A 26322-nucleotide genomic window follows, 5' to 3' on the forward strand; every position below is an offset into this window, starting at 1 on the left:
CTGGCTCCTAGGGTGGGCTTTAGGTGGTAAATTTTGTGTTTGTATCCTTGTGACTTTGACTGCTTTGTTATGAATCTTCGTTCTGGACTCTGTCACTAGTTAATCTATGAGCCTCAAATCATTTGTAAAATGGAGCACTGCTAGGATTAAAAGAGATAATCAAGTGCACAAAGTGGCCTCAATAGAAGGTATCTGTTATTATTATTATTTTATTTCGGGGTGAGGGTATCATATTCCCAAAGGGGTTCTTAACCTAAAAAGTTGGCTAACAGATGGCATAAGTGCTTAGGAGTTACTGGGAATACCATCCTTGTGTAAAACGAAGCAGCTCTACATAAGTGGACTGTCATGGGAATCCAGAGGCCCAGGTTCCACTGCTAACTTGTTGAAAGTACCTGAGAAATTGCTTCAGCTTTCTGGGTGATCTATTAAAAAAAAAGTGGGGTGTATCGATCCGAGTTGGCAGCCGCAAAGCAGCCCCAGCGGCAGGTTCCGTGGTGGAGGGTAAGCTTTCCGCCGCGGACCAAGCGGCGAGCCTCCGGGAGGACTACATCTCCCAGCCTGCCTTGCGCTTCGGACAGCGCCCTACGCTAGCACGCGAACCTCTCTGCTCCCCGAACCTCCTGTTACTGTCTCTCGCGAGAGGACGGGCCGCGCCGGCGGTAGCGATAGTGAGCTGTGGTGGTGGCGGTGGTGTTGGTGGTGGCGGCCGAGACGGCGGCGGCCATTTTGGTGAGGCCTCGGAAGCGGCGGTGGCGGTTCGCTGCGAGTAGCGTCTCCCATTTTTCCCACCCACCGCCCGCATCTCTGTGCCGCGAGAGGAAGCAGTGGAAGCAAGGCGGTGACAGTAACCGCGGGCCCCAGGGGAATTTAAAGGCCGCGAAGGCGGCGGCCAAGAGGGGGCCCTCCCCCCTCCTCGGCGGGAGGGGGGGTGGTGCGCACGCCCCCGAGGACGCAGGTAAGGAGAGGGAGACAAGATGGCGGACGCCCCACAGCTCCCCTCCCCTTACGGGTGACTGCGCGCGCATCTTTCCGCCACCGCCTCCCCTCCCACCTTCCCGGGGTGCTGCGCGCGCACCTTCGGCCGGGGCCCCGGGGCCGGTGCGCGAGGCTGTCGGCGCGCGCCCATAGCGACAGGCTGAGGGGGGCCAGGCCGGCCGGTTCTGGGCCCGGGCGCGTCTTCTCTCCCCTCCCGCCCGTCTGCGCACGCGTGCCTGAGCGAGCGAGCGAGCCGTGAGAGGACGGACCCAGGTGCGCTCCTGCCCGCCCACCAACCCCAGTCCCCCCTAAGGGGCGCGCGGGAAGAGGAAGGGGGGCGTGGGACGAGTAGTCGGGGCCCGCGCCCACCATATCCAGTCAGGAGCCAGGACCTGGCGGCACGAGCCCTCCCTTATCTCAGCCTTTCGCGGTCTGGTGGTGGGGGCTCCCTGACGGGCAGGGATGAGAGGCTTCCTAGTCCTGCGACCCTTGGGTGCGTGGGCTTGGGTTCTGGCGGGAGCCCCCGGGCGGTGCGCGCAGCCGGCTTTCTCCGCCTCCAGGCGCGCACGCGCGGGCCCCTCCCCCAGTCGCGCACGTTGGGTGGGGTGGGAGTCTAGGAGGGGGCGGGGCTATCTTAGGGCTAGTGGCAAGTTGGGACAGAGGTCAGGGGTCACGCTGGGTCAGGCTGTGGGGACGGGTTGGGAGACGGTAATAAAGAAGGGGGTCGAGAGTTCAAGCTTCTTGGATTCTGGTTAGCTCGATTCTAGTGACTCTGTTGTGGAAGGTGGAGTGAATCGAAGGCTGCACTGTGGTTAAAGAATTTCCTTAAACACTGGGGAAACACTTCCGGGCCTTGTGTGGGTTTACCCTGCCTATTTCCGGGGTATGGTTCTTTGCTGTTCGGGCTTCCTTACCTCTGCTCCTCTAAGGTCTCCTGCTCTAGTTCTGCTGTTTGGGGAAGTGTCATATGGCGCAGGTATAGGAGTCGCAGGGCCTGCCCTGAGGAAGGGTGGATCCTCCTACGTTTAGCCCTCACTGGAAAGGAGAGCCGGCTGCCAGGCAGCCAGCACCTTTTGAGCTTCTGGCTGTGACAGCTTTTTTGGCTTTGTTAATTTGTCCTCCATTCAGAAGTTGGAGCCTTTTACCCTTAAGCTTTATAAACTTGTTTGGGGGGCTTCACTTCCTTGCTTCTCCTCCCCAGCCAAAATCTCATGTTACTAGGGAATTCTGTTTTCACAAAACGTGGTTTGTTTTTATTTTTCTGAAATGTGATTTTTTTTACTACTGTAGTTGTCTTCCGCCTTTAAACTGATTTGGGTATATTTAAAAGCCTCAAAAGTTGGTGTAAAGAAAGCTTTGATGGGTGTTGGTAAATGTGGATTAGTTCCTCACTGCTGTTTTCCTCCCTTTTTGTTTCAGGCGTGATTCCCCTCAGTACGGCGGCACCGTGGAAGTACAGACTTTCACAGGGGGTGTGGTCTCAGCTCACACAGGTGAGGACTCATATACCATTTCATGTGCTGATGCTAATGGGAAAGATGTTTGAGATAATGATTGTGGTGCAATAACAGATCTGGGACTATGGAGAGAGAAAGATCTGATCACCCTGAGTCTACCAAGGAGAGTAGCATGTTCTCTCGGTTTTGGCATCAGACTGTCTAGGTTTGTCCTCCTCCTCCTACTTCCTTACTGTGACCTTATGCAAGTCTTTTGGTCTCTTTGTATTCTGATTTCCTAATTTATAAAACAGAGGAAATATTAGAATGTAAGCTGCGTTTATGTCAGCGGTCTTTTTTGCGTAGCTCTGTTTTTGGTATGTAGAAGGAGCTAAGTAAGCATTTATCACAGCATGAAAAGTATCTGGTTTATAAGGTAGATGGGAGGATTATAGAACACATCAAGTAAGTACTCAGTAAAGTATTTGACACATAGTAGATGCTCAAGAAACGTAAGCTATAATCACTGTGTTCGATTATCTTTATTTGTTAGTGTTATCCCTGTTTTTTAAGAAGATTCCTTAATCTTTCTAAATCCCATTTCTACTCTTTTTACCCTACTTTAGGTGCTCCAGAGGCCGGTGAACCTGAGAGGAGGCTGGGACGCCCTAGTGGGCCCCGGGCCCTGGAAGGCGGGTCCCGGTGGCCGGTGGCCCAGAATGAGGCCAGCTCCCAGCATGCCCTGCAGCCGGACGCCAGCCCCTCGGCCAGCAGCAGTGGTGACAACGACCCAGTCGTTCTTCAGGCATCCAAAGAGGAGCCTGGGAGTGGGACCATGCAGAGCAGCCCCTCCCCTGCTCACCCTCAGCTCCCAATCTTGCAAACACAGGTTTGAAAGTGGGGAGGGTTCCTTCTCTGCTTCTGCTTTGTGGGCTGCTGGCTTTGAGGCAGAAGAAGTGTGGAAGGTCTTAGCCGTGTTTCCATGATCCTAGCTACCTTGGTAACTGAGTTTGGAGAATCTTTGATGCTCAGGTGGGCTGTCAAGCCTGTTGGATACTCATATTCTACTTGACATTAGTATAATGTTGATCTCTAAGAGCATGGAAATTCCTCGTTACCTGAAAAAAGTTGAATTAAGCCAGGTTGGAAATGGGGTTTGTGACAAAATGCTTTTAAGACTGCGTACTTTGAGAATAGCTCGGTTTCTTTTGGAACTGGAATGAGGTAAGCCTTGTGGATGGTGTGTAGTATTCATTCTTTTCTCATACTGAGGGAGTGCTGGAGGTAGAAGAAAATGATGACTTTTAAAAAACTGGACAGACCTACGTTTCCCGTACAGTAGGCTTTTTATGGTTATGGGTTTGATATTATTTTCCTGAGCAGCTGGGGAAATTATGCGACATAATGTCTTTCTTCATTTAGTTGAGGTAGGAATTTGAGTGGCCCACTATGAGGCTTGTGTGCCAGAGTGAATTTCATGAGTTCCCTCACTATGCACATTTAAGTAGGACTTTGTTCTATACTCATTATTGTTTATACGGTACCTTGTAATAGGTGGATATTTGAGAACAGTGACTAATCCTCCCTTTCCCCATCTACCTCTCCAGTAAAGGAAACTATCGAGGCTGGTGATGAACATAAAGAGGTTTAGGTGATCTTGGATTTTTTGATGCTTTTTGAATTTGGTGGTAGCTCAGATTTATTCGCATGGGTGAATCTGTCATACTTGCTGTGAAAAGGAGGGAAAAACAGGGAGTTGTTTATGTGAGTGAAATCATTGAGGTTCTGAAAAGATCATTAAAATTTGAGGTCATGTGCTATAGTAGTAGTCTTGAATTTGGGAATTGTGTAAATGTCAGGCTCTAATTCCTCTTGCATGCCAAGTGTTTACTGGAAACTTGGCTTTGCTGTCTTGAGTACCTTATTAAAACTTTATCCCAAATGTTGTGTTTATAAAAGTGAGGTTGATACCTTACTCCAGAGCTTTTTCTTGTGGAGATAGAATGAAGGAATGTACTTAAAACCCATGGTAGAGTGCTGCTAAGCATTCATCTTACCTGTCATTTCTCCCTTTTCTAGATGGTGTCGGACGGCATGACAGGCAGCAATCCTGTGTCCCCTGCCTCATCCAGTTCCCCAGCCTCTAGTGGGGCAGGTGGCATCTCCCCCCAGCATATAGCTCAAGATTCCTCTTTGGATGGACCTCCAGGGCCCCCAGATGGTGCCACAGTGCCCCTGGAGGGGCTCAGCTTACCCCAGGCTGCTGACCTGGCTAACAAGGGCCCAAAGTGGGAGAAGAGCCATGCTGAGATTGCAGAGCAGGCCAAGCATGTATGTATTGGGAAGGCCCATGAGGCTTCTTGGGAGTCTTCCTCCCTGAACTCCTATGTCCCATGGGTATTTTACATTTCTTTCCTTATCTTTGATTTACAGTACAGTCTCTGCTTTGATCTTGAACAAGTTTCTTGGACTCTGAGCCTCATTTTCTTTTTTTTTAAATAGGGATGGTGTAGGAGTGAATAGGCTGTTAAAAGGTTTAAGTTAAAGGAGAAAATAGACACAAAAGTGCTTTGTAAGCTATGAGCCTCCTAAGATTTACTGGTTTCTACTTCACGTTTTTCTCCTGTAGTCTCTGTTAAACTTACCAGAGGTAAATGTTGTCTCTGGGCCAGCAACATCAGCATTACCTGGGAACTTATTAGAAATGCAAATTCTTCGTACCCTTCTTCTACCTACCCATTTAAAACTCTAGGCGTGGGGTCCAGCACTGTCTTTTTTTTTTTTTTTTTTTTTTTTTTTTTTACGGTATGCGGGCCTCTCACTGTTGCGGCCTCTCCCGTTGCGGAGCACAGGCTCGGGACGCGCAGGCTCAGCGGCCATGGCTCACGGGCCCAGCCGTTCAGCGGCATGTGGGATCCTCCCAGACCGGGGCACGAACCCGCATCCCCTGCATCGGCAGGCGGACTCTCAACCACTGCACCACCAGGGAAGCCCCCAGCACTGTCTTAAAAAGCACTACAGATGATTCTGATGCATGCTTGAACTTGAGAGCCATTGGTCTAATATCCATGTCTTTCTTGGTGTTTCCTTGGTGACCATCAGGCCATTTAGTTCCTTGTCTCATCTGTGGCTGTTAGTTCCTTTGATTTAGTTTTTGTCAGGAGAGGACAAAAATAATGAGGGCAGTTGTCCTGAGTTTATAAGTCACCTCTGTTAAATAAAAATTTCAAGTGCTTTCATTTTTCTTTTTATGATATAACGAATGTAGAAACATTGTTATCTTTTTGTAATACTAACCACTGTTAATCTTTTTGTGTATAACTGTTCAGTATTTTCCACAAAAAAGTACATTTTAAAAAATACATTTTATAAAAATGATGTTTTTTAAAAACAAACAGGATTATGTAAATTGGATTTTATAGCATATTTTTAAGTACGAACATACACTCTTGTGTAAGTAGAATTCTGCGGCAGTGAAGGTCCCTGCAATGTATCTAGAGTCAGTAAGGAAGCATGCTTTCCTTGTTCTCTGGGAAGCTTCCCTTGGATATGTTTTCCTAAGTTGTGCCTATATTCATAAGGTATGGAGTGTGAAAAAATGGAAAAAGCATGAAATCTGGTGTGTGGAGTCAGACCTATTTTTAATTCCCAGTACTTATCAGCTCCTATCTTTGTAATCTCAAGTAAATCACTCAATCTCCCTGATCTTCTTTTTGCTCACCTGGAGAGCGTATAATATCAACTCGTAGGATTGGTATGTGGACTCAAGACAAGCATATAACACTCAGTCCAGTCAGTGCCTGTACGTAGTCAGAGGTCAGGGATTCAGCCATGGTCATGAGGTGAAGTATATGTCAAGTAACTTGATTGACCTAGCTCTTCCTCATTAGGAGGCTGAGATTGAGACTCGGATTGCTGAGCTGCGGAAGGAGGGTTTCTGGTCACTGAAGAGACTGCCTAAAGTGCCCGAGCCTCCCCGCCCCAAGGGCCACTGGGACTATCTGTGTGAGGAGATGCAGTGGCTCTCTGCCGACTTTGCTCAGGAGCGCCGTTGGAAACGGGGTGTGGCCCGTAAGGTATGTCCTCAACTGGACCTACTACCTTCCATTTTGTTTTCAGGTTTGCTTTTTCTTGATGGGTAGGTTGGTTGGAAGGGAACCAAACATAATGGTGTACAGTGCTTGTAAATGCTTCTAGTCTCAAGAGGCAAGCTCTGACTTACCAGGTTTCTTGGCTTTGACTTTTCTCTTTACCCTTGACTTGGGGACGGGCCGAGCGTCTGGCCTTGGAGTGTTTTCACCTCATTCCCACAGGTGGTGCGAATGGTGATCCGGCACCACGAGGAGCAGCGGCAGAAAGAGGAACGGGCCCGGAGGGAGGAGCAGGCCAAGCTGCGCCGAATCGCCTCCACCATGGCCAAGGATGTTAGGCAGTTTTGGAGCAATGTGGAGAAGGTAGGCAGCAGAGATTGGGAAAGGGAAATGCCTTGGTGTTGACTGGTGGGTAGCATGGTAGCAGGAATGATCAAAAGTTCTCCTCGGGAGAGTGGATAATTATTTCATGCAACTCTGATGACGTTTCTGTTGTGTGCTGGACCTTTCAAGCATTGAGTTCTACGAGGAAGAGAGAAGTACAATGGAAAAATATGGGTCCTGCATTTGGGGATTGATAATAGGACTTCTTGACTCCCCTTGGCCATCTGTCCTTTGCAGCCCGTTCAGCATGCTTTTTCAAGTGTGTGCCATTTACCTGCTTAAATACCATCAAAGTTCTCATTAACTGAATTGTTTTCATTTATTAAGTTGTAATTGTTTCTTTTTTTTAATGTTATTTTGTTTATTTTCTTTTATCTTTTTGGGCTGTGTCAGGGTCTTCGTTGTGGTGCACAGGCTTCTCTCTAGTTGCGGTGTGTGAGCTTCTCTCTAGTTGTGACGTGTGGGTTTTCTCTCTCTAGTTGTGGCGCCCGGGCTCCAGGGCACATGGGCTCTGTAGTTTGCAGCACGTGGGCTCTGTCATTGAGGCGTGCGAGCTCAGTAGTCATGGTGCGTGGACTTAGTTGAACCACGGCATGTGGGATCTTAGTTCCCCAACCAGGGATCGAACCCATGTCCCCTGCATTGTAAGGGGGATTCTTTACCACTGGACCACCAGGGAAGTCCCTGTAATTATTTCTTAAGTATTACCTGGCTTCTGTCTATATTTTCATTCTTGTATTCTGCCAGTTCCTTTTCTTTTCTTTTTTTTTTTTTTTGCGGTACGCGGGCCTCTCACTCTTGTGGCCTCTCCCGTTGCGGAGCACAGGCTCCGGATGCGCAGGCTCAGTGGCCATGGCTCACGGGCCCAGCCGCTCCGCAGCATGTGGGATCTTCCCGGACCGGGGCACGAACCCGTGTCCCCTGCATCGGCAGGCGGACTCTCAACCACTGCGTCACCAGGGAAGCCCCCTTTTCTTCTTTCCACTTCAAACATTCTCTTGTATGTCCGTGGCCATTTACACATGCTTTTTCTGCTGCAGGGGATGCCTTTTTCCTCATCTTCACTTAGGGAACACCTACTTAATCTTTAAGATTCAGCTCCAGATACATTTGTAAGTCTTTCCCCACTGCCAGAGACTAAGCTGGCTCCTCTATTCTGTGCTTCCTTTCTGCTTTCCTCAGAAGCACCCTTAAGGTCATTTAGCTCTTCCCTCCTGAAAAGCCAGCCCAGGGCCTAGCATAGTGGAGGCTTCCCTAAATGTTGAGTAAGAATACACGAGTAAAAGATTATCTTGGTGATCCCTCCATTTCATGCTTGTGTCAGGTGGTGCAATTCAAACAACAGTCCCGGCTTGAGGAAAAGCGGAAAAAAGCCCTGGACCTGCACCTGGACTTCATCGTGGGGCAAACTGAAAAGTACTCAGACCTTCTGTCTCAGAGCCTCAACCAGCCACTAACCTCCAGCAAAGCTGGTTCCTCCCCTTGCCTTGGCTCTTCCTCAGCTGCCTCTAGTCCTCCACCCCCAGTTTCCCGGATGGATGATGAAGGTGTGTGTCCTCTTTAGCTCTGTTACTCTTCCTCATGTACCCTTTCCAGAGCTGAAAACCCACCCTGTGGCTTGCAGGGCCCCGTGGACTTTGTGACCTTGTTCTCCTGCTATAGATGGGGACTTCCAACCCCAAGAGGAGGAGGAAGAGGATGATGAGGAGACGATTGAGGTTGAAGAACAACAGGAAGGCAATGATGCAGAGACCCAGAGGCGTGAGATTGAGCTACTTCGACGTGAGGGAGAACTGCCACTGGAAGAGCTGCTCCGTTCCCTCCCCCCTCAGCTGCTAGGAGGGCCTTCCAGCCCCTCAAGAACCCCCTCATCTCATGATAGTGACACCCGAGATGGGCCTGAAGAAGGTGGTGAAGAAGAGTCCTCTCAGGTGTTGAAGGTATGGGCAGAAGGGGATAGAAGGTGGGTTCAGAGTGGGAGCAGAGGGAGAGCCTTAAGGACTGAGTTCTTCCGGTCTATGAGGTTGGTTGTGGTTTTTAGGAGTCCTCCATGGTCTGAGCAGTTGGGCTCTCATTTGAGGTTGGATAGGAAAGAATCTGGGTTTGGGGCAAGTTACAGTGTGAGATGGCCAGGTTTCTGATGTGTGGAAGAGTGTACTGTACTCTTAGAATTGCTGTGTGAGCTTGAACTTTGGTCCTTGTTGCTTCTGTGAAATGGCCCTAATACTCACTTGCTGGTTTGTAGGTTCGGAGCTGAGATGGTAACCTTGAAGTCTCTTCTGGACCTAAGCTTTTTGTTTTTCCATGTGTCCGAGTGCATGGGGTTGGTGTTGGGGGCCTGTGTTTCTCTTCTAGCACTTTCACGGGTCCTCCCCCGGGCAGTGGGGCCAGGATTTGGTAGCTGGTACTGAAATTGAAAACCCTTGGTTGTATCCTTGCCCTGGGACGGTGTCAGTGGCAACTGTCACTCAGTGGGACAGAGAGACTATTCTGTGACATCTTATTCAACGTTGTGTCTTTCTCTTGCTGCTCTAACCATAGGCCTTCTCCTTTTTCATCGTCTGCCAAACAGGTAAAGCCCCCACCCTCCTCTGTCACACAGCGCAACAAACAGCCTTGGCATCCAGATGAGGAGGATGAGGAGTTTGCTGCCAATGAAGATGAAGGTCAGGCCTGTTCTCAGTCCTGTTGCCTCTTACCCCTTAAATTGTCTGGACCTAATATTTCAGACTTTCTCACCTCTTCCACTTGGACTGTGTTCTGAGCCTCTGTCCCCGTTGATCTTGGTTCATTCTCTTTCCTAGCGGAGGATGAAGAGGATACCATAGCAGCTGAGGAGCAGTTGGAAGGGGAGGTGGATCATGCCATGGAGCTGAGCGAGTTGGCTCGAGAAGGTGACACCAGACATTTTACTGAGTACCCACTTGGTGTCTCTGTGCAGAATGCCAGAGATAAAGAAATGAATAAGACACTCTTATCCTTTCTGGAGATACTCCAGATCTAATGACAGAGACAGATTTATTTATTTATTTATTTTTTAAACATCTTTATTGGGGTATAATTGCTTTACAATGGTGTGTTAGTTTCTGCTTTACAACAAAGTGAATCAGCTATACATATACATATGTTCCCATATGTCTTCCCTCTTGCGTCTCCCTCCCTCCCACTCTCCCCATCCCACCCTTCCAGGCTGTCACAAAGCACCGAGCTAATATCCCTGTGCCTTGCGGCTGCTTCCCCCCAGCTATCTACCTTACTACGTTTGTTAGTGTGTATATGTCCATGACTCTCTCTCGCCCGAGACAGATTTGTAGATGGTTATAAGTAGAAAATTATGATTGGTTATGATGGAAGTTTGAACAAAGTGATGTGAGAGCTGAGTGGAGGGAAGAACTATTGTTAGAGGATAGTGGCCATGTTTGATCTGAACCTTAAAGGGGAGGTTCCTCAGATTGATGCTGTCCTTCCCAATGGAAGGCAGGACCATCCACAGTTCTAGCCCATGTTACGGGGCTTGGCTGAAAATAACTGCTGCTGAAAGTAAACTCTTTTGCCTCCCTTCAGACCTGGGCCTAGCAGTGTCTGTAGAAGCTGAGGTAAAATGAACTGGCACCACTCAGACCTCCCCTTCTTCCCCGTGAAGCATGTAAAGGCTTATCCTTCACTTCTCTTCCAGGTGAGCTGTCTGTGGAGGAGCTACTGCAGCAGTACGCAGGAGCCTATGCCTCTGATGCCTCTGCCCCAGGTTCTGGGAGTAGTGAAGAGGAAGATGAAGATGAAGTTGAGGCTAACAGCTCTGACTGTGAACCAGAGGCGGCCACAGAAGCTGAGGAGGCTACTCAAGAGGATAGTAGCAGTCAGTCAGGTGAATGTGTGGTCATGAGGCAAGAGCTGGGGAGGGCAAGACTGGAGGAGTAGGTATGGTGAACACTAAGCCTTGATCTTGTGCTTTAGACTCTGCTGAGGAACAGAGTGAGGATGAGGAAGATGAGCATTCAGAAGAGGAAGAGACAAGCGGGAGTTCGGAATCGGAGGAATCTGAGTCTGAGGAATCTGAGGAGTCCCAGTCACAGAGCCAAGCAGATGAGGAAGAGGAGGAAGATGATGACTTTGGGGTGGAGTACTTGCTTGCCAGGGACGAAGAGCAGAGTGAGGCAGATGGAGGCAGTGGACCTCCCACCCCAGGGCCCACCACCACTCTAGGCCCTAAGAAAGAAATTACTGACATCGCTGCAGCAGCTGAAAGTCTCCAGCCCAAGGGTTATACCTTGGCCACTACCCAGGTATTTCCAGGCCCAAGCTTCTACTTTCTCATATCTTTTTTTTTTTTTAATAAATTTATTTATTTATTTATTTTTGGCTGCCTAGGGTCTTCGTTGCTGCGTGCGGGCTTTCTCTTGTTGCGGCGAGTGGGGGCTACTCTTCGTTGTGGTGTGCGGGCTTCTCATTGCGGTGGCTTCTCTCGTTGTGGAGCATGGGCTCTAGGCATGCGGGCTTCAGTGGTTGTGGCACTTGGGCTCAGTAGTTGTGGCTGGCAGGCTCTAGAGTGCAGGCTCAGTAGTTGTGGCACACTGGCTTCGTTGCTCCATGGCATGTGGGATCTTCCCGGACCAGGGCTCGAACCCATGTCCCCTGCATTGGCAGGTGGATTTTTTTTTTTTTTTTGGTACACGGGCCTCTCACTGCTGGGGCCTCTCCTGCTGCGGAGCACAGGCTCTGGACGTGCAGGCTCAGCGGCCATGGCTCACAGGCCCAGCCGCTTCGCGGCATGTGGGATCTTCCCGGACCGGGGCACGAACCCGTGTCCCCTGCATCAGCAGGCGGACTCTCAATGGCTGCGCCACCAGGGAAGCCCGGCAGGTGGATTCTTAACCACTGCGCCACCAGGGAAGCCCCTGCTTTCTCATATCTTGAGTCTCCTGTTTCTCAGTGACAGATTCCTCAATTCCATTGTGTTACCTCTCCTCCTACCTACTAGGTGAAGACACCCATCCCCCTGCTCCTACGGGGCCAGCTCCGGGAGTACCAACACATTGGGCTGGACTGGCTGGTTACTATGTATGAGAAGAAGCTTAATGGCATTCTTGCTGATGAGATGGGGCTAGGCAAGACGATCCAGACCATTTCCCTGCTTGCCCACTTGGCCTGTGAGAAAGGTAACTAGGCCGGGCCCTTCTTCTTGGGTCTCTCTTGGCCAATTTCCTGGGAAGCTTATTTAATGGCTTCAGCTGTAGCATGGTGAAACAGTCTCTTGCTGATAAGTAGCTTCATTGACTCTGGTCAATAACTGTATAGAGAGGTCATTGTAGGCACTAGGATTCTCCAACCCGCCCGCCCCAAATTTTGACTTAGTTGATTTACAATTTTCGGTTAGTTTCGGGGGGTACAGCAAAGTGATTTGGTTATACGTATGTATGTATATGTTCTTTTTCAGATTCTTTTCCTTTTAGGTTATTGTAAGATATCGAATGTAATTCCCTGTGCTATGTAGTAAATTCTTTTTATCTATTTTACATGTAGTAGTGTGTATCTGTCATTCCCATATGCCTAATTTATCCCTTCTCCCTTTTCCCTTTGGGTAACCATAATTTTGTTTTCTGTGTCTGTACGTCTGTTTCTGTTTTGTAAATAAGTTCATTTGTATTATGGTGCTAGGATTCTTAGGAAGGGCCATTAGGACAGAATCGTCAGGGTTTTATATCTGAGTTCCAGAACCCCACAGTTTGTATTTCCTTACCATCTCTCATCTTTTTTAAAATTCCTCTGCCCCAGATCTCTCTGAATCTTACTTTATTTTTTAAAACTGAGGTATAATTAACATTTAACACTATATTTCAGATGTACAGTATAAAGATTTGGTATGTGTATACACTGCAGAATGATCATCATCATCATAGTAAGACTAGTTAAGGTCCATCATCATACATAGTTACAAAACATTTTGTTTTTTCCTGTGGTGAGAACTTTTAAGATTTACTCTTAGTAATTTCACATGTGCAATACAGTATTATTAACTGCAGTCACCGTGTTGTACATCTCTCATTCTTTCGCTAAACAGGTAACTGGGGTCCCCATTTGATCATTGTCCCCACCAGCGTGATGTTGAACTGGGAGATGGAGCTGAAACGTTGGTGCCCCAGCTTTAAAATCCTTACTTACTATGGAGCCCAGAAGGAGAGGAAGCTCAAGCGGCAGGTTTGCTTCCCCATGTGATTGCTCCCTTCCCCTATTGATGTTTTGTATACTTTTAGGCCCTTTCCTCAAATGAGTTCCTTTCCCTTCCCTTTCTGTTACCCCATTCTGCTCCTGGGACTTTTCTCCTTTCTCCCAACATGATTTCTGTTCCTGGAAGATCTTAGGATGTCTTCTTTTTGCTCTTTCTTTTTACCCCACTTTCTGCTACTTTCTCCTGATACTGCAGGGCTGGACCAAGCCCAATGCCTTCCATGTGTGTATCACATCTTACAAGCTGGTGCTGCAGGACCACCAGGCCTTCCGCCGCAAGAACTGGCGCTATCTCATTCTGGATGAGGCTCAGAACATCAAGAACTTCAAGTCTCAGCGCTGGCAGTCATTGCTCAACTTCAACAGGTGGAGATGGAGATGTCTGAGATTGATGGGAGGGTTGACTTGGCCTGCCGGGTGGGATTCTTGCACAGTTGGGACTTTGCTGACCATCCTCCCTGTAATTCCCTGTCTCTTTGCAGCCAGAGACGCCTGCTCCTGACAGGAACACCCTTGCAGAACAGCCTCATGGAACTGTGGTCCTTGATGCACTTTTTGATGCCCCATGTCTTCCAGTCTCATCGCGAGTTCAAAGAATGGTTCTCTAATCCCCTAACTGGCATGATTGAGGGCAGCCAAGAGTACAATGAAGGTCTAGTCAAACGCCTTCACAAGGTAGGGCCTGTACCAGTTTGTCAAGGGCATTGGGAATGGCAAGGAACTAAGGGCAATACCCAGAAAACCCTTAGGAAGAGGGAAGTCAGTGCTAGGCTGAATTTACCCAGTTGTCAAACTGCAGTGTTCCAGTGACTTAACTCATTGCCAGATTGAGTGACCCCATCTTAGTCATCATTCTGCTTGTTTTCTTTAATGGTAGCATTTCTGTTTTTATTCTTTGAGTAGAATGATAATGCTGATCAGTTCCTGGCTTGGGTTTCTCTTTACCTGACTTTCCACAATTACATAGTTTTGTTGTGTTCTCTTTTTCTTTTCTTCTTTTATTTTTTAAATTTTTTTATTTTTGGTCTTCTCTGGCTCCTCTTCCTTTGTCCAGTGTCCAGCTTTTAAATAACATCTCTCAGCATTCTGATCTTTACTTTTTTTTTGTCACCCAGTTTACTTATCTCATCGGCATACTGATTTTTTTTTTTTTTTGTGGTACGCGGGCCTCTCACTGTTGTGGCCTCTCCCGTTGCGGAGCACAGGCTCCGGACGCGCAGGCTCCGGACGCGCAGGCTCAGCGGCCATGGCTCACGGGCCCAGCCGCTCCGCGGCATGTGGGATCTTCCCGGACCGGGGCACAAACCCGTGTCCCCTGCATCGGCAGGCGGACTCTCAACCACTGCACCACCAGGGAAGCCCGGCATACTGATTTATATAATTCCTTGACTCTCTAGACCACTCAACCTGTATTTAAATTTTCTGATAATGTCTTTAATTGAAAGTTCCTCTTTTTTGGAAATTTTATTTATTTATTTTTGTTATCTGCCCCCAACCCTTTTGACCCCCATCTGATGGACATTTTTATACAGAAAACAATAAAAATTTCCCTCTCAGGGCTTCCCTGGTGGCGCAGTGGTTGAGAGTCCGCCTGCCGATGCAGAGGACACGGGTTCGTGCCCTGGTCCAGGAAGATCCCACATGCCGCAGAGCGGCTGGGCCCGTGAGCCATGGCCACTGAGCCTGTGCGTCCAGAGCCTGTGCTCCACAGTGGGAGAGGCCACAACAGTGAGAGGCCTGCGTACCGCAAAAAAAAAAAAAAAAAAATTTCCCTCTCAGCTTGGTGCCTTCAGCCTGACATTTTTGGAATGCAAGGGGCACTTCCCTCTCTCCTTAGCCCCTGGGGCTCAGCCCTGCCTTGGCAGCTGTCGCCTACCCTGCCAGAAAGTTCCTCTTGAACTCACTCTGTTATAAGCCAAACATCTCAAGCCTTATAGCCTATTATTTCTACTCCATTTTGGTCAATAACACCATCAGTTTGGTAAATCAAACTATCAGTAGAAACCAAGATGTCTTCCTTAACTATATTTCCTCCTTTTTAAAGTTTTAAAATATTTTTAATATTATTTGTTCCTATTTTATTGAGATATAATTGACATATAGCACTGTATAAGTTTAAGGTGTACAACATAATGATTTGACTTATATACATCATGAAATGATTACCACACTAGATTTAGTGAAACTATACCTCTTTATTTTCTCTTTTTTCACTTCTTCCATGTCAACTTGATGACTGTGTCATATCAGATTTTATCTCCTGAGATCTCAGATTTGTCTTCGGTTTTCTATGCTGCTGTCAGTGCCACAGATTTGTTCTCAGCTTCTTGGCTGGATTTACTTTCACAATCTTGTAAATTTACAGTTACTCCTTGGAACTGTAGTTTGACCCATCCCTTCTGCTTAGTTAGTTGCTCTGTCCTCAGTGCCTTCTTTATCACTTCTTGTGTTGTGGTATTATCTTTATGTTCGTCTCTTTCATTATAATAAATTCCTTGAGAGGAGGGCTTGCATCTGATTCATCTTTGTGTGATTGGTTCCCGGCATGCTGCATGGCTCCATGAGTGTTTACTGATGGGCTAAGCCAGCGCTCTGCTGGTCATCAGGCCAAGACCCAGGTAGAGGGTCTAGCCTGGGGTATAGTGCCCGCTGTTCTCCTGTCAGCCTCCTGCTTATTTGCTTTTAGGTTTTGCGGCCTTTTTTGCTGCGCCGAGTTAAGGTGGATGTTGAGAAGCAGATGCCCAAAAAATATGAGCATGTTATCCGCTGCCGGCTCTCCAAGCGCCAGCGCTGTCTCTATGATGACTTCATGGCACAGACCACGTAAGGGAGGACCGAGGGTGGGCCTGGGACCCTACAGTGGAGCGGAGGTGACTATCAAGATGTCCCATTTATTTCTCCTTTCTCCCAGAACTAAGGAGACACTAGCCACGGGCCATTTCATGAGCGTCATCAACATTTTGATGCAGCTGCGGAAAGTCTGCAATCATCCAAACCTGTTTGACCCTCGACCCGTTACCTCCCCCTTCATCACTCCAGGCATCTGTTTCAGCACCGCCTCTCTGGTGCTAAGGGCCACTGATGTCCACCCTCTCCAGGTAAGCAGTTGCCTCCAAGGTTATTGGCCCTACCCAGCCCTGCACCTCTTTTCTTTATGCTGGAGTCTGACCTTTTGCATACTTACTTGCCCTGTCACCTCAGCATTATTCCATTGTTTTCTAACTGTGTCACTTTGGGCAAGCTAATTATTAACCTTTAACCCTAAATTTGCTTGCCCTTCAAAACTGGGGTTATAAGGCCTATTCTGCAGTATGTTTGTGAGAATTGTGTTAATATTTTTAGAATTGCCTGGCATATTAATAATGCTTAAATATTTTAACTATTTCTAAGCATATGGTACAGTGGCACTAAGTACATTCACATAGTTGTACAGCCATCACTATCATCCATCTTCAGAAATTTTTTCATCTTTCTAAACTGAAACTCCATACCCATTAAATAATAACTCCCCATTCTCCCTCTGTTCCCAGCACCTGGCAGCCACCATTCTACTTTCTGTCTCTATAAACTTACTATTCTAGGTACTTCATGTATGTGTGATCATACAGTATTTGTCCTTTTGTGACTGGCATATTTACTTAGTAGAATGTCTTCAAGCATGTGTAAGGATTTCCTTGGTTGGGTAATATTCTATTGTACATGTTCTTGTGTATGTGTATACATGTATGTGAGTATGCACATGTATACATTTACATACATAGAGACAAATACCACGTTTATCTGTTCATCAGTGGACACTGCAGTTGTTTCCACCTTTTGGTTACTGTGAATAATGCTGCTGTGAGCATAGGTGTGCAAATGTGTGCTTAAGTCCCTACTTTCAATTCTTCTGGGTATATATACCCAGAAATGGAATTGCTGCATCATATGATTATTTTATTTTTAATGTTTTGAGCAACCGCTATACTGATTTCCATAGCAGCTGCACTATTTTACATTCCTACCAGCATTTTGCAAAGGTTCTGAGTTCTCCACATCATTGCCAACACCTGTTTTCTGTGTTTTTGATAACGGCTGTCTCAGTAGGTGAGGTGGTATCTCATTGTGATTTTGATTTCCCTAACGATTAGTGATGTTGAACATCTTTTCACGTGCTTATTGTATATTTTCTCTGGAGAAATGTCTGTTTGAGACCTTTGCCAATTTTTATTTTTATTTTTATTTTTGGCCACGCTGTGGGGCCTGTGGGATCTTAATTCCCCGAGCAGGACTTGAACCTGGTCCCTCAGCAGTGAAAGTGCAGAGTCCTAACCACTGGACCGCCAGGAAATTCCCGCCAGTTTTTAAATTGGATTGTTTGTTTTTTTTGTTGAGTTGTAGGACTTTGTGTGTTCTGGATATTAGCCTCTTACCAGATACATGATTTGCAAATAATTTTGGTCCTAATCTGTGGGTTGCCTTTTCACTTTCTTAATAGTGTCTTTTGATGCAGTCTAATTTATCAGTTTTTTTCTTTTGTTGTCTGTGCTTTTGGTGTGATATCCAAGAAATCATTGCCAAATTGGCTCCTTTGACACTATGCTCTTGTGTTCCTTCTTATGTCAGCGGATAGACATGGGTCGATTTGATCTCATTGGCCTGGAGGGTCGTGTCTCTAGATATGAGGCCGACACATTTCTACCCCAGCACCGCCTTTCCCGCCGGGTTCTGCTAGAGGTGGCTACTGCTCCAGACCCCCCACCCCGGCCCAAGCCGGTCAAGATGAAGGTCAACAGGTACCAGGGCCGAGGAATAAGGAAGTGTGTTCCTAGAAAAAAGTGGCTGCAGCTGGCTGGGGGGAATTGGGGTGGAAAGGTAAGAGTTGGAGGCTAGGCTGGAATGTTCATATAGATGGATGAAAAATACTTGGAGGAATTGGGGGATAGAATAACCAGAAGATGATTTTGGGAGAGGCCCTTGTGTTTGTCACTGATTTTTTTTTTTTCTCCCTCCTCTCTCTGCTTCGTGCTTTTTCTTTTTTCTTTTTTTGCTCTGTGCTTTTTGGTTATCGGATTTCTTTCCCTCTTTCTCCATTGGGTCTTACCTTTCCCTCCTTTGCTTTTATAATCTGTTTTTCTGCCTCATCTTCCTTATTAATTTCTTTTCCTACTCTTCGCTCTCCCTCCTTCCCTACCCATCCCCTTGTTTTTTCCTCGTAGGATGCTGCAGCCAATGCCCAAGCAAGAAGGCCGGACAGTGGTGGTGGTGAACAGTCCACGGACTCCTCTGGGCCCTGTCCCAGTCCGACCCCCTCCAGGCCCTGAGCTCTCAGCCCAGCCCACCCCTGGCCCAACCCCCCCAGTGCTGCCAGCACCACTGATGGTGTCGGCCTCGCCTTCCGGGCCCCCACTCATTCCGGCATCCCGGCCTCCTGGCCCTGTTCTTTTGCCCCCACTGCAGCCAAACGGTGGGCCTCTTCCCCAGGGTGAGTTCCAAGGGAGCCAGGGTGCTGGGGGATACTTCAGACAGATTGTTCAGATTGGGGGAGAAGTAGTGAAATTAGTGTTTGAGGAGCTGGGTTGGAGACAGGGGTGTGGTGTTTGATGGGCTACAAGGGATTATGTATGGAGGTTTCTAGGACCAGGCTGAGGCTTTAGTCAAGGTATATCTGATAAGTGTTTGCTTTGTGTTTACAGTGATGCCATCCCCTCTGGGGGTCTTGAGTGGGACCTCACGGCCTCCCACGCCAACCCTATCCTTGAAGCCAGCCCCACCTGCTCCTGTTCGCCTGAGCCCTGCCCCGCCCCCAGGCTCCTCCAGCCTGTTGAAGCCCCTTACCGTGCCACCAGGCTATACCTTCCCTTCTGCTGCTGTCACCACCACCTGTACCACCACAGCCACGGCTCCCACCACGGCAGTGCCAGCTCCTACTCCTGCTCCACAGCGCCTCATCCTGTCTCCCGATATGCAAGCTCGCCTGCCCTGTAAGTTCCCAGGGCTCTGTGAGGGTGAAGGACTTGAGATGGGAGGAAAGCCTACATGCCATGGAGCTGGAGAGGAAAAGCTCAGGACCATGAGTGTATCATGGTGGCTAACATATATTAGGTATTTTGCCAGGCGTTGGTAATTCATAATCAAGTAAGAGCCCTCAAGTAGTTCACAGTCTCTAGTTGGGGAGATGATCCATAGATGAATAAATAGTGGTAAGCCTAGCAGTAGAAAATTATTTGGGATAAAAGGGCAGTGTAGAGGAGGCAGGTGGTGATTAGCTCAGTATGGTGGAAAGCTGTTAGAGGATGTAAAGGAGATTGCAAAGCAAACAGGTGGGATTGGAAGGAGTAGCATGTCAAAAGCTCAAAGGCTGTAGGTGGAGGCTAAGCTTATTGGAACATGGTAAGTTGAGGGGGAGGGTTGGAGAAACTGGAGACTTGTGCCTCATGAAGGTCTGTGAAGTGAGTTTGAGCAGAGTGAGCCCCATGTACATTAAGCCTCTTCTTTATTCATAGCAGGTGAAGTGGTCAGCATCGGGCAGTTAGCCTCACTGGCACAACGGCCAGTGGCTAGTACAGGGGGAAGCAAACCTCTCACCTTCCAAATCCAGGGCAACAAGCTGACTTTGACTGGTGCGCAGGTGCGCCAGCTTGCTGTGGGGCAGCCCCGCCCGCTGCAAAGTAGGTAAAACCCACCCCCTGTCCTGCCTTTTTCCTCCTCCTCTTTGTCCCTTTGTTTTTGTGGCTCTTTTCAGATGTCAGCCTGTATGTTTCTTTCCCTACCTTTTGGTGGGTGGGGCCAAGGGGAATGGTTGGAGGGGGTCTTTTGATCAAGATAGGTATGAGTTTATTCTGGAGGAGTTATTCCCTCTTCGTTCTTTCTCTCTTCTCTTGCCTCTGCCCTCCTCCGGCTGATAGCTGCTTCTTTCTTTCTTTCTCTCTTCCCTTAACCCAGGGAATGTGGTGCACCTGGTGTCAGCAGGGGGGCAGCACCACCTCATCAGCCAGCCTGCCCATGTGGCCCTCATCCAGGCCGTGGCCCCGACCCCTGGCCCTACCCCTGTCTCTGTGCTGCCTTCTTCGACCCCCAGCACCACCCCTGCCCCCACTGGCCTCAGCCTTCCGCTTGCTGCTAACCAGGGTGAGGCTTCTGGCCTTCCTACTTACTTAGCCCTGCTGGCCTTGGTCCTTCCAGGCATGCCCTGGGCTACTGTCTGTCTAGCCTTCCCTCAGTGTTGTTTTCCTTTGCCAGTATCTCTGATATCTGTCTGCTACCCTCTCCTGCCCTTGGACTTCTTCCATCCTTTGGGTCTCTTGTTTCTTTTCTACCTTCCCCTCAATCTAGCTTCCTCTTGCAGTGCCACCAACCATGGTGAATAATACAGGCGTGGTGAAGATTGTAGTGAGACAGGCCCCTCGGGATGGACTGACTCCTGTTCCTCCGTTGGCCCCAGCACCCCGGCCTCCGAGCTCTGGGCTTCCAGCTGTGTTGACTCCACGCCCCACATTAACCCCTGGCCGGCTACCCACACCTGCTCTGGGTACTGCCCGGGCTCCCATACCCACGTCCACTCTGGTGAGGCCACTTCTCAAGCTGGTCCACAGTCCTACGCCTGAAGTCAGTGGTGAGTTCAGGTGGCTGAGGCCACAAATTTTTGTCAGGAATGGAGATAGGGTGGGCCAGAGGGTTTCTAAGTCACAATAGATCCTTCCGTTATCAGTATACTGATTTGCATTAGCCCCCAAAATGGTCTGCTGAGCCCTTGCCAAATTCCAAGATACATAAGTTGGAACTTTGGAGGGAAAGGAAATGTTGAATTGTTAGATTCCTTGAATCTTTGGTCTCATGGTGTGGGAGTGAAGGTCTTCTGGGAAACAGGTGAAGCTTGGGGGTAAGGGAAGGGGTGGGACAGGGTAATAGAAGGAGCAATAAAAGAATTTGGGGTCTAACTTATTCTCTGTCTCCACAGCTTCAGCACCTGGAGCTGCTCCTTTGACCATCTCTTCTCCTCTCCCCGTGTCATCCTCACTACCTGGGCCAGCCTCTTCTCCAATGCCAGTTCCCAACTCCTCTCCCCTTGCTAGTCCTGTGTCTTCTACAGTCCCAGTTCCAGTATCATCTTCACTCCCCATCTCTGTCTGCACAACGCTTCCGTCCCCAGCCTCAGCTCCACTCACCATCCCCATCTCAGCCCCCTTGCCTGTTTCGGCTTCAGGCCCAGCTCTGTTGACTAATGTGACTCCAACACTGGCAGCGGCTCCTGGACCTCCCTCCTTGGCACCAGTTGGGGCTTCTCCATCAGCGTCAGCCTTGACTCTAGGTTTGGCCACAACTCCATCCCTGTCCCCATCTCAGGCACCTGGTCACCCTTTGTTGTTGGCTCCAGCCTCTTCACATGTTCCAGGTTTGAACTCAGCCGTGGCCCCAGCATGTTCACCTGTCCTGGTGCCAGCTTCTGCTCTGGCCAGTCCTTTTCCGGCAGCATCAAATCAAGCTCCAGCTCAGGCTTCCCTTTTGGCTCCAGCACCTACTGCATCTCAGGCTCTAGCCACCTCTCTGGCTCCCATGGTGGCTCCACAGACCGCAATCCTGGCTCCTTCTCCAGCTCCTTCTCTGGCTCCTCTTCCAGTCCTGGCTCCATCACTAGGTCCTACTCCTGTACTGGCTCCATCGCAGACTTCGGTTCCACTTCTGGCTTCAGCATCTACTCCAGGAACTCCTTTAGCCTCAGCTTCCTCACTGGTGCCAGCCCCAGCTCCTGTGTTGGCTCCATCATCAGCTCAAACTATGGTACCAGCCCCAGTTCCGTCACCTCTCCCGAGTCCGGCTTCTACGCAGACACTGGCTTTACCCCCAGCTTTAGCATCCACTCTTGGCGGATCGTCTCCATCTCAGACACTCTCTTTGGGAACTGGGAACCCCCAAGGTTCTTTTCCAGCTCAGACATTGTCATTGACTCCAGCAGCATCCCTAGTACCAGCTCCAGCCCAGACACTGTCTTTGGCACCGGGACCACCACTGTGTCCATCTCAGACGCTGTCTTTGGCTCCAGCACCCCCTCTGGCTCCAGTTTCTCCAATGGGCCCGGCCCCAGCTCACACACTGACTTTGGCTACGGTGTCGTCATCTGCTTCACTCCTGGCCCCAGCTTCAGTGCAAACACTGACCTTGAGCCCTGCCCCAGTGCCGGTGCCCACCTTGGGCCCAGCGGCAGCTCAGACTCTGGCACTGGCCCCAGCCTCAACACAGGCCCCAGATTCCCAGGCATCTTCCCTCGTGGTTTCGGCAACTGGTGCCGCTCCCTTGCCTGTCACCATGGTATCCCGGCTGCCTGTTTCCAAGGATGAGCCTGAGACACTGACATTACGCTCTGGTCCCCCCAGCCCTCCCTCCACTGCTACCTCGTTCAGTGGTCCCCGACCTCGACGCCAGCCCCCACCACCACCTCGTTCCCCTTTCTATCTGGTAAGTTTTACTGCCTCAAAGGAGAGGGAACAGGAAATTGAATTTCTTTGGAGTGTTGCTACAGAGTGGATGGAACAAAATAATGTCACCTTTATCTTGGTAAATTACGAAGCCTAGTTTTGTGGACCTAATACTTGAATGTCACTGGACAAAGCCCTTCCCTGGGCCTTTACTCTTATTTGTAAAATGGGAAGAATAATCCATGTCCTACTTTTCACAGAGGAAGTAATTGAGGACATAATGTGCTTTTAAAACTATTAATCACTGATGTGTTCAAGGCTTTCTTGTTACATTTGGTCTCTTTGGTTCTTGCTTACTCTTTTGAGTTAGTGTTGGCATCTAATTGCCCCATTTTACAGATGAAACTAGCCTACTAAATGATGTTTTAAAATTTATACAACTTGTGAGAACACAGATGTGCTGGCTCCATTGCTTTCTCTTCTTCCCCACAAGAGGCAGTCCTCAGAGACAGGAGGATTTTTCTCAGTTGCTAAGACTGTCACCATTAAGTATTTGAACTTCTAGGGGAGAAAGGACACCACGGAATACAGTTCCCTAAAGATCATGAGCATTTTGACTTTGAGGGTCATTTGCTGTAGTTTTTTACCTCCATGGTGATTAAGTGGGAAATAAAAAGAACTCTGTCCCTTCATGAGCTTTCTGGTAGCCATTTTTTTCTATCATATATATAGTTGTATATATATTTGGTTAACTAAAGTTGCAACTCAGAGTAAGTAACCCAGGACCTAATAATGAGAAAGATCTAGTGAGTCCTTCCAGGCCCTCTTGTCTTTTTCTCACTTTGATAATAGAGCTGCTTATTCTCGGCCCCAGTCCCCCACCCTCCATCTTTGCCACTTTGGTCTTTCTCTAATGCTGCCAGGTTGGTCTGGCTTTTTGGAAGTAGAGAGAGGAGAGCCTAGATCCTAGCCCAAGGGTACAACGCCATGGTCTGTGTTAAATTTTCATTGCTCTGCAAGTAGGTAGCAGCTTCTTGATACTTTTTCTTTAAACAGTTTGAGATATAAATCACATACCATACAGTTCACCTATTTAAACAATACAATTCATTGGCTTTTAGTATATTCACAGAGTTATGCAACCATGACAACAATCAACTTTAGAACATTTTCATTGCCCTGAAAAAAAAGAAACCCCACACCCTTAACCATCATCCCTGACCTTTCCATCCCTCCTAGCTCTAAGTAACTTGTATCTGTAGATTTACTTATGGAGTCATATACGGTTTTTTGTGACTGGCTTCTTTTACTTAATATTTTTGAGGTTCATCCATGTTATGCTATAACTGACATATATATATGTATATATATCAGTACTTCATTTTTAAAAAATTGTTGAATAATATGCCATTGTATGAATATACCACATTTTATATATCTATTCATCAGTTGATTGGGGGACATTTGGTTTGTTTCTTCTTTTTGGCTGTTATGAATAATGCTGCTGTGAACATTCATGTATAAGATTTTGTATCTTTTCATATATGTTCGGTTATATTGGATGTAAATTTAGGAGTGGAATTAACTGGGTTATGGTAACTATGTTTGACTGTTCGAGGAACTGACAAACTGTTTTCCAAAGTGGCTGTACCATTTTACATTCCCACCAGCGCTTGTGAGGGTTCCAGGTTGTCTACATCTTTGCCAAAAACTTGTTATTATTTGTCTTTTTTGATTATAGCCATCCTAGTGGGTTTGAAGTGGTATCCTGTGGTTTTTAAATATTTATTTATTTGGTTGCGCCGGGCCTTAGTTGCAGCGGGGGGCTCCTTAGTTGCGGCTCCAGGGCACTGCAGTTGCAGCTCGCCAGCTCCTTAGTTGTGGCATGCGAACTCTTAGTTGAGGTATGCATGTGGGATCTAGTTCCCTGACCAGGGATCGAACCCGGGCCTCCTGTATTGGGAGCACAGAGTAGAGTCTTATCCACTGCACCACCAGGGAAGTCCCTTTTGTGGTTTTGATTTGCATTTTTCTGATGGCTAATGATGTTGAGCATCTTTTCAGTGGTTGTTAGCCATTTGTATATCTTCTTTGAAGAAATGTCTATTCAGATCCTTTCCCTTTTTTAATTGGGTTATTTTATTCTTTTCCTTTTTGTTATTGAGTTGTAAGAGTTCTTTATTCTGGATACAAGTCCTTTTTCAGGTAGATGATTTGCAAATACTGTCTCCTTTGCTGCTACTTAACGAGAGCTGGCCTTAATGATTTTTCCCTCTGCTAGGATGCTTTCCTTCCTCACTTATTAGACCACCAGGAGCCAAGAGGTCAAGCTTAAGGTAGCAGTCAGGAAGGGAGAGTTGGGACACTGCTTTTTTTCAGGACCATCTTGTAGGGTCCAGTCTCCTTCATTATTTGTTCATTCTAATAACATATTTATTGAAAGCCTACTTTGTGCCAGATAACTGAGTTGGGATACTGGATGATTACAGTGAGGGGCTTACAGTTTAGTAGGTAGAAGATGTTAATCAAAGAATCCTATACATGTAAAACTGCAAGTGTGATAAGTGCTACAAAAGAGTTAGGTGGTTTTATAGCCTGTGAAACTGGAAGCACAAAGATGGGAAAGGATTGGGTCAAAGTCATACAGGTATCCTGTCAGCCAGGGCACTCCCCTTTTCTCTCTCGGGGTTACCTAGATGTCTGGTTAGCTGTTCCCATCCCACCCCATTCCAGTCTGACCTTGGACAAAAACCTGCCATGGATTTGATTAGCCTCTCTGTATCCTGGTCAGTGATTTGAGGAGGGATTTTAATAATTGTTTTGGATCTACTGCAAGAAGATAAATTAACTTGGATATTCTGGATTTAAGTGTTATATGGGAAAACTCACGCAAATCATCCATTCTATAAATTTGTCAAACATATGGATCTTAATTTTGAATATTCAGGCACCTGCTTTGGTAGCATACAGGGAAGATCAGTTTTCTTTTGCGGAGAAGTTATTTCCTTTAACATTGGGAAAAGAATAACTCCCATTATTGACAATTTGGAAGAACTAAAATAGTGTATTGTTGAATCTTATGGTTTCCACAGATTATGTTTAATTCTGGGAGGAATTGCCAGATTTTCTATAAGGACGCTGATCACTTTTTCTGTGTTTTTCTCCTCTTATCCTCAGGACGCTCTGGAGGAAAAGCGGAAGCAGCAGCGGTCTGAACGCCTGGAACGGATTTTCCAACTTAGTGAGGCTCATGGGGCCCTGGCACCCGTGTATGGGACTGAAGTCTTGGATTTCTGTACCCTGCCCCAACCTGTTGCCAGCCCCATCGGCCCTCGTTCTCCTGGCCCCAGCCACCCCACCTTTTGGACTTATACCGAGGCTGCCCGCCAGGCTGTACTGTTTCCCCAGCAACGACTAGACCAGCTGTCAGAAATCATTGAGAGGTTGGCAGGGCTAAGTGCTAATGGGAAGTGGGTCTTGGGGCCTCTGAGTGGATATAGTGGTTAGGGCTGGTAAAGGTGCTAACTTCTGGGGCCATTCAGAGTTCCATATTTTATACTGCTTGCCTTCTTTTTACAGGTTCATCTTTGTCATGCCTCCTGTGGAGGCACCTCCCCCTTCCTTGCACGCCTGCCACCCACCTCCTTGGCTGGCCCCTCGTCAGGCAGCCTTCCAGGAGCAATTGGCTCGTGAGCTCTGGCCCCGGGCTCGTCCTTTGCACCGTATTGTGTGTAACATGCGTACCCAGTTTCCTGACCTGAGGCTTATCCAGTATGATTGCGGTGAGTTCTTTGGCCAGTGAGGGTCTCTTGA

The 26322-nt window shown here is 48.0% G+C and overlaps 2 protein-coding genes and 1 non-coding gene across 7 annotated transcripts in view; 2 read left to right on the top strand and 1 right to left on the bottom strand.

The window, feature by feature from the left end:
* Positions 1-228: 228 nt before the first annotated feature.
* Positions 229-840, bottom strand: LOC116740368. The gene is given in 4 exon segments (XM_032605959.1): positions 229-300; positions 302-425; positions 631-680; positions 683-840. Coding segments are annotated over 4 exon segments (369 nt in total). The 5' UTR covers positions 806-840.
* Positions 609-26322, top strand: part of SRCAP (Snf2 related CREBBP activator protein) — a 33460-nt gene continuing 7746 nt past the window's right edge. The window contains exons 1-26 of one of the 5 annotated variants that reach the window (XM_032605922.1): positions 609-958; positions 2398-2471; positions 3041-3303; positions 4494-4745; positions 6305-6490; positions 6728-6868; positions 8214-8436; positions 8552-8829; positions 9462-9555; positions 9694-9783; positions 10566-10754; positions 10844-11172; positions 11868-12045; positions 12948-13084; positions 13311-13480; positions 13597-13789; positions 15801-15937; positions 16026-16212; positions 17720-17889; positions 18313-18578; positions 18790-19077; positions 19600-19764; positions 20442-20708; positions 21054-22549; positions 25687-25952; positions 26089-26291. In XM_032605922.1, the coding sequence (XP_032461813.1) occupies positions 3250-3303; positions 4494-4745; positions 6305-6490; positions 6728-6868; positions 8214-8436; positions 8552-8829; positions 9462-9555; positions 9694-9783; positions 10566-10754; positions 10844-11172; positions 11868-12045; positions 12948-13084; positions 13311-13480; positions 13597-13789; positions 15801-15937; positions 16026-16212; positions 17720-17889; positions 18313-18578; positions 18790-19077; positions 19600-19764; positions 20442-20708; positions 21054-22549; positions 25687-25952; positions 26089-26291 (5959 nt within the window). In that variant the 5' untranslated portion in view covers positions 609-958; positions 2398-2471; positions 3041-3249. Of the gene's footprint in view, positions 959-1075; positions 1252-1897; positions 1955-2397; positions 2472-3040; positions 3304-4493; positions 4746-6304; positions 6491-6727; positions 6869-8213; positions 8437-8551; positions 8830-9461; positions 9556-9693; positions 9784-10565; positions 10755-10843; positions 11173-11867; positions 12046-12947; positions 13085-13310; positions 13481-13596; positions 13790-15800; positions 15938-16025; positions 16213-17719; positions 17890-18312; positions 18579-18789; positions 19078-19599; positions 19765-20441; positions 20709-21053; positions 22550-25686; positions 25953-26088; positions 26292-26322 lie in introns of those variants that run through there. The other 4 variants (XM_032605918.1, XM_032605921.1, XM_032605919.1 and 1 more) reach the window with 4 other exon arrangements.
* LOC116741036 lies at positions 9241-9371 on the top strand. The gene has a single exon (XR_004346014.1). It is a non-coding gene; the product is annotated as a small nucleolar RNA SNORA30/SNORA37 family (small nucleolar RNA).

This window comes from Phocoena sinus, chromosome 15, assembly GCF_008692025.1.
Source record: "Phocoena sinus isolate mPhoSin1 chromosome 15, mPhoSin1.pri, whole genome shotgun sequence".
In the NCBI taxonomy this organism is placed as follows: domain Eukaryota; kingdom Metazoa; phylum Chordata; class Mammalia; order Artiodactyla; family Phocoenidae; genus Phocoena; species Phocoena sinus.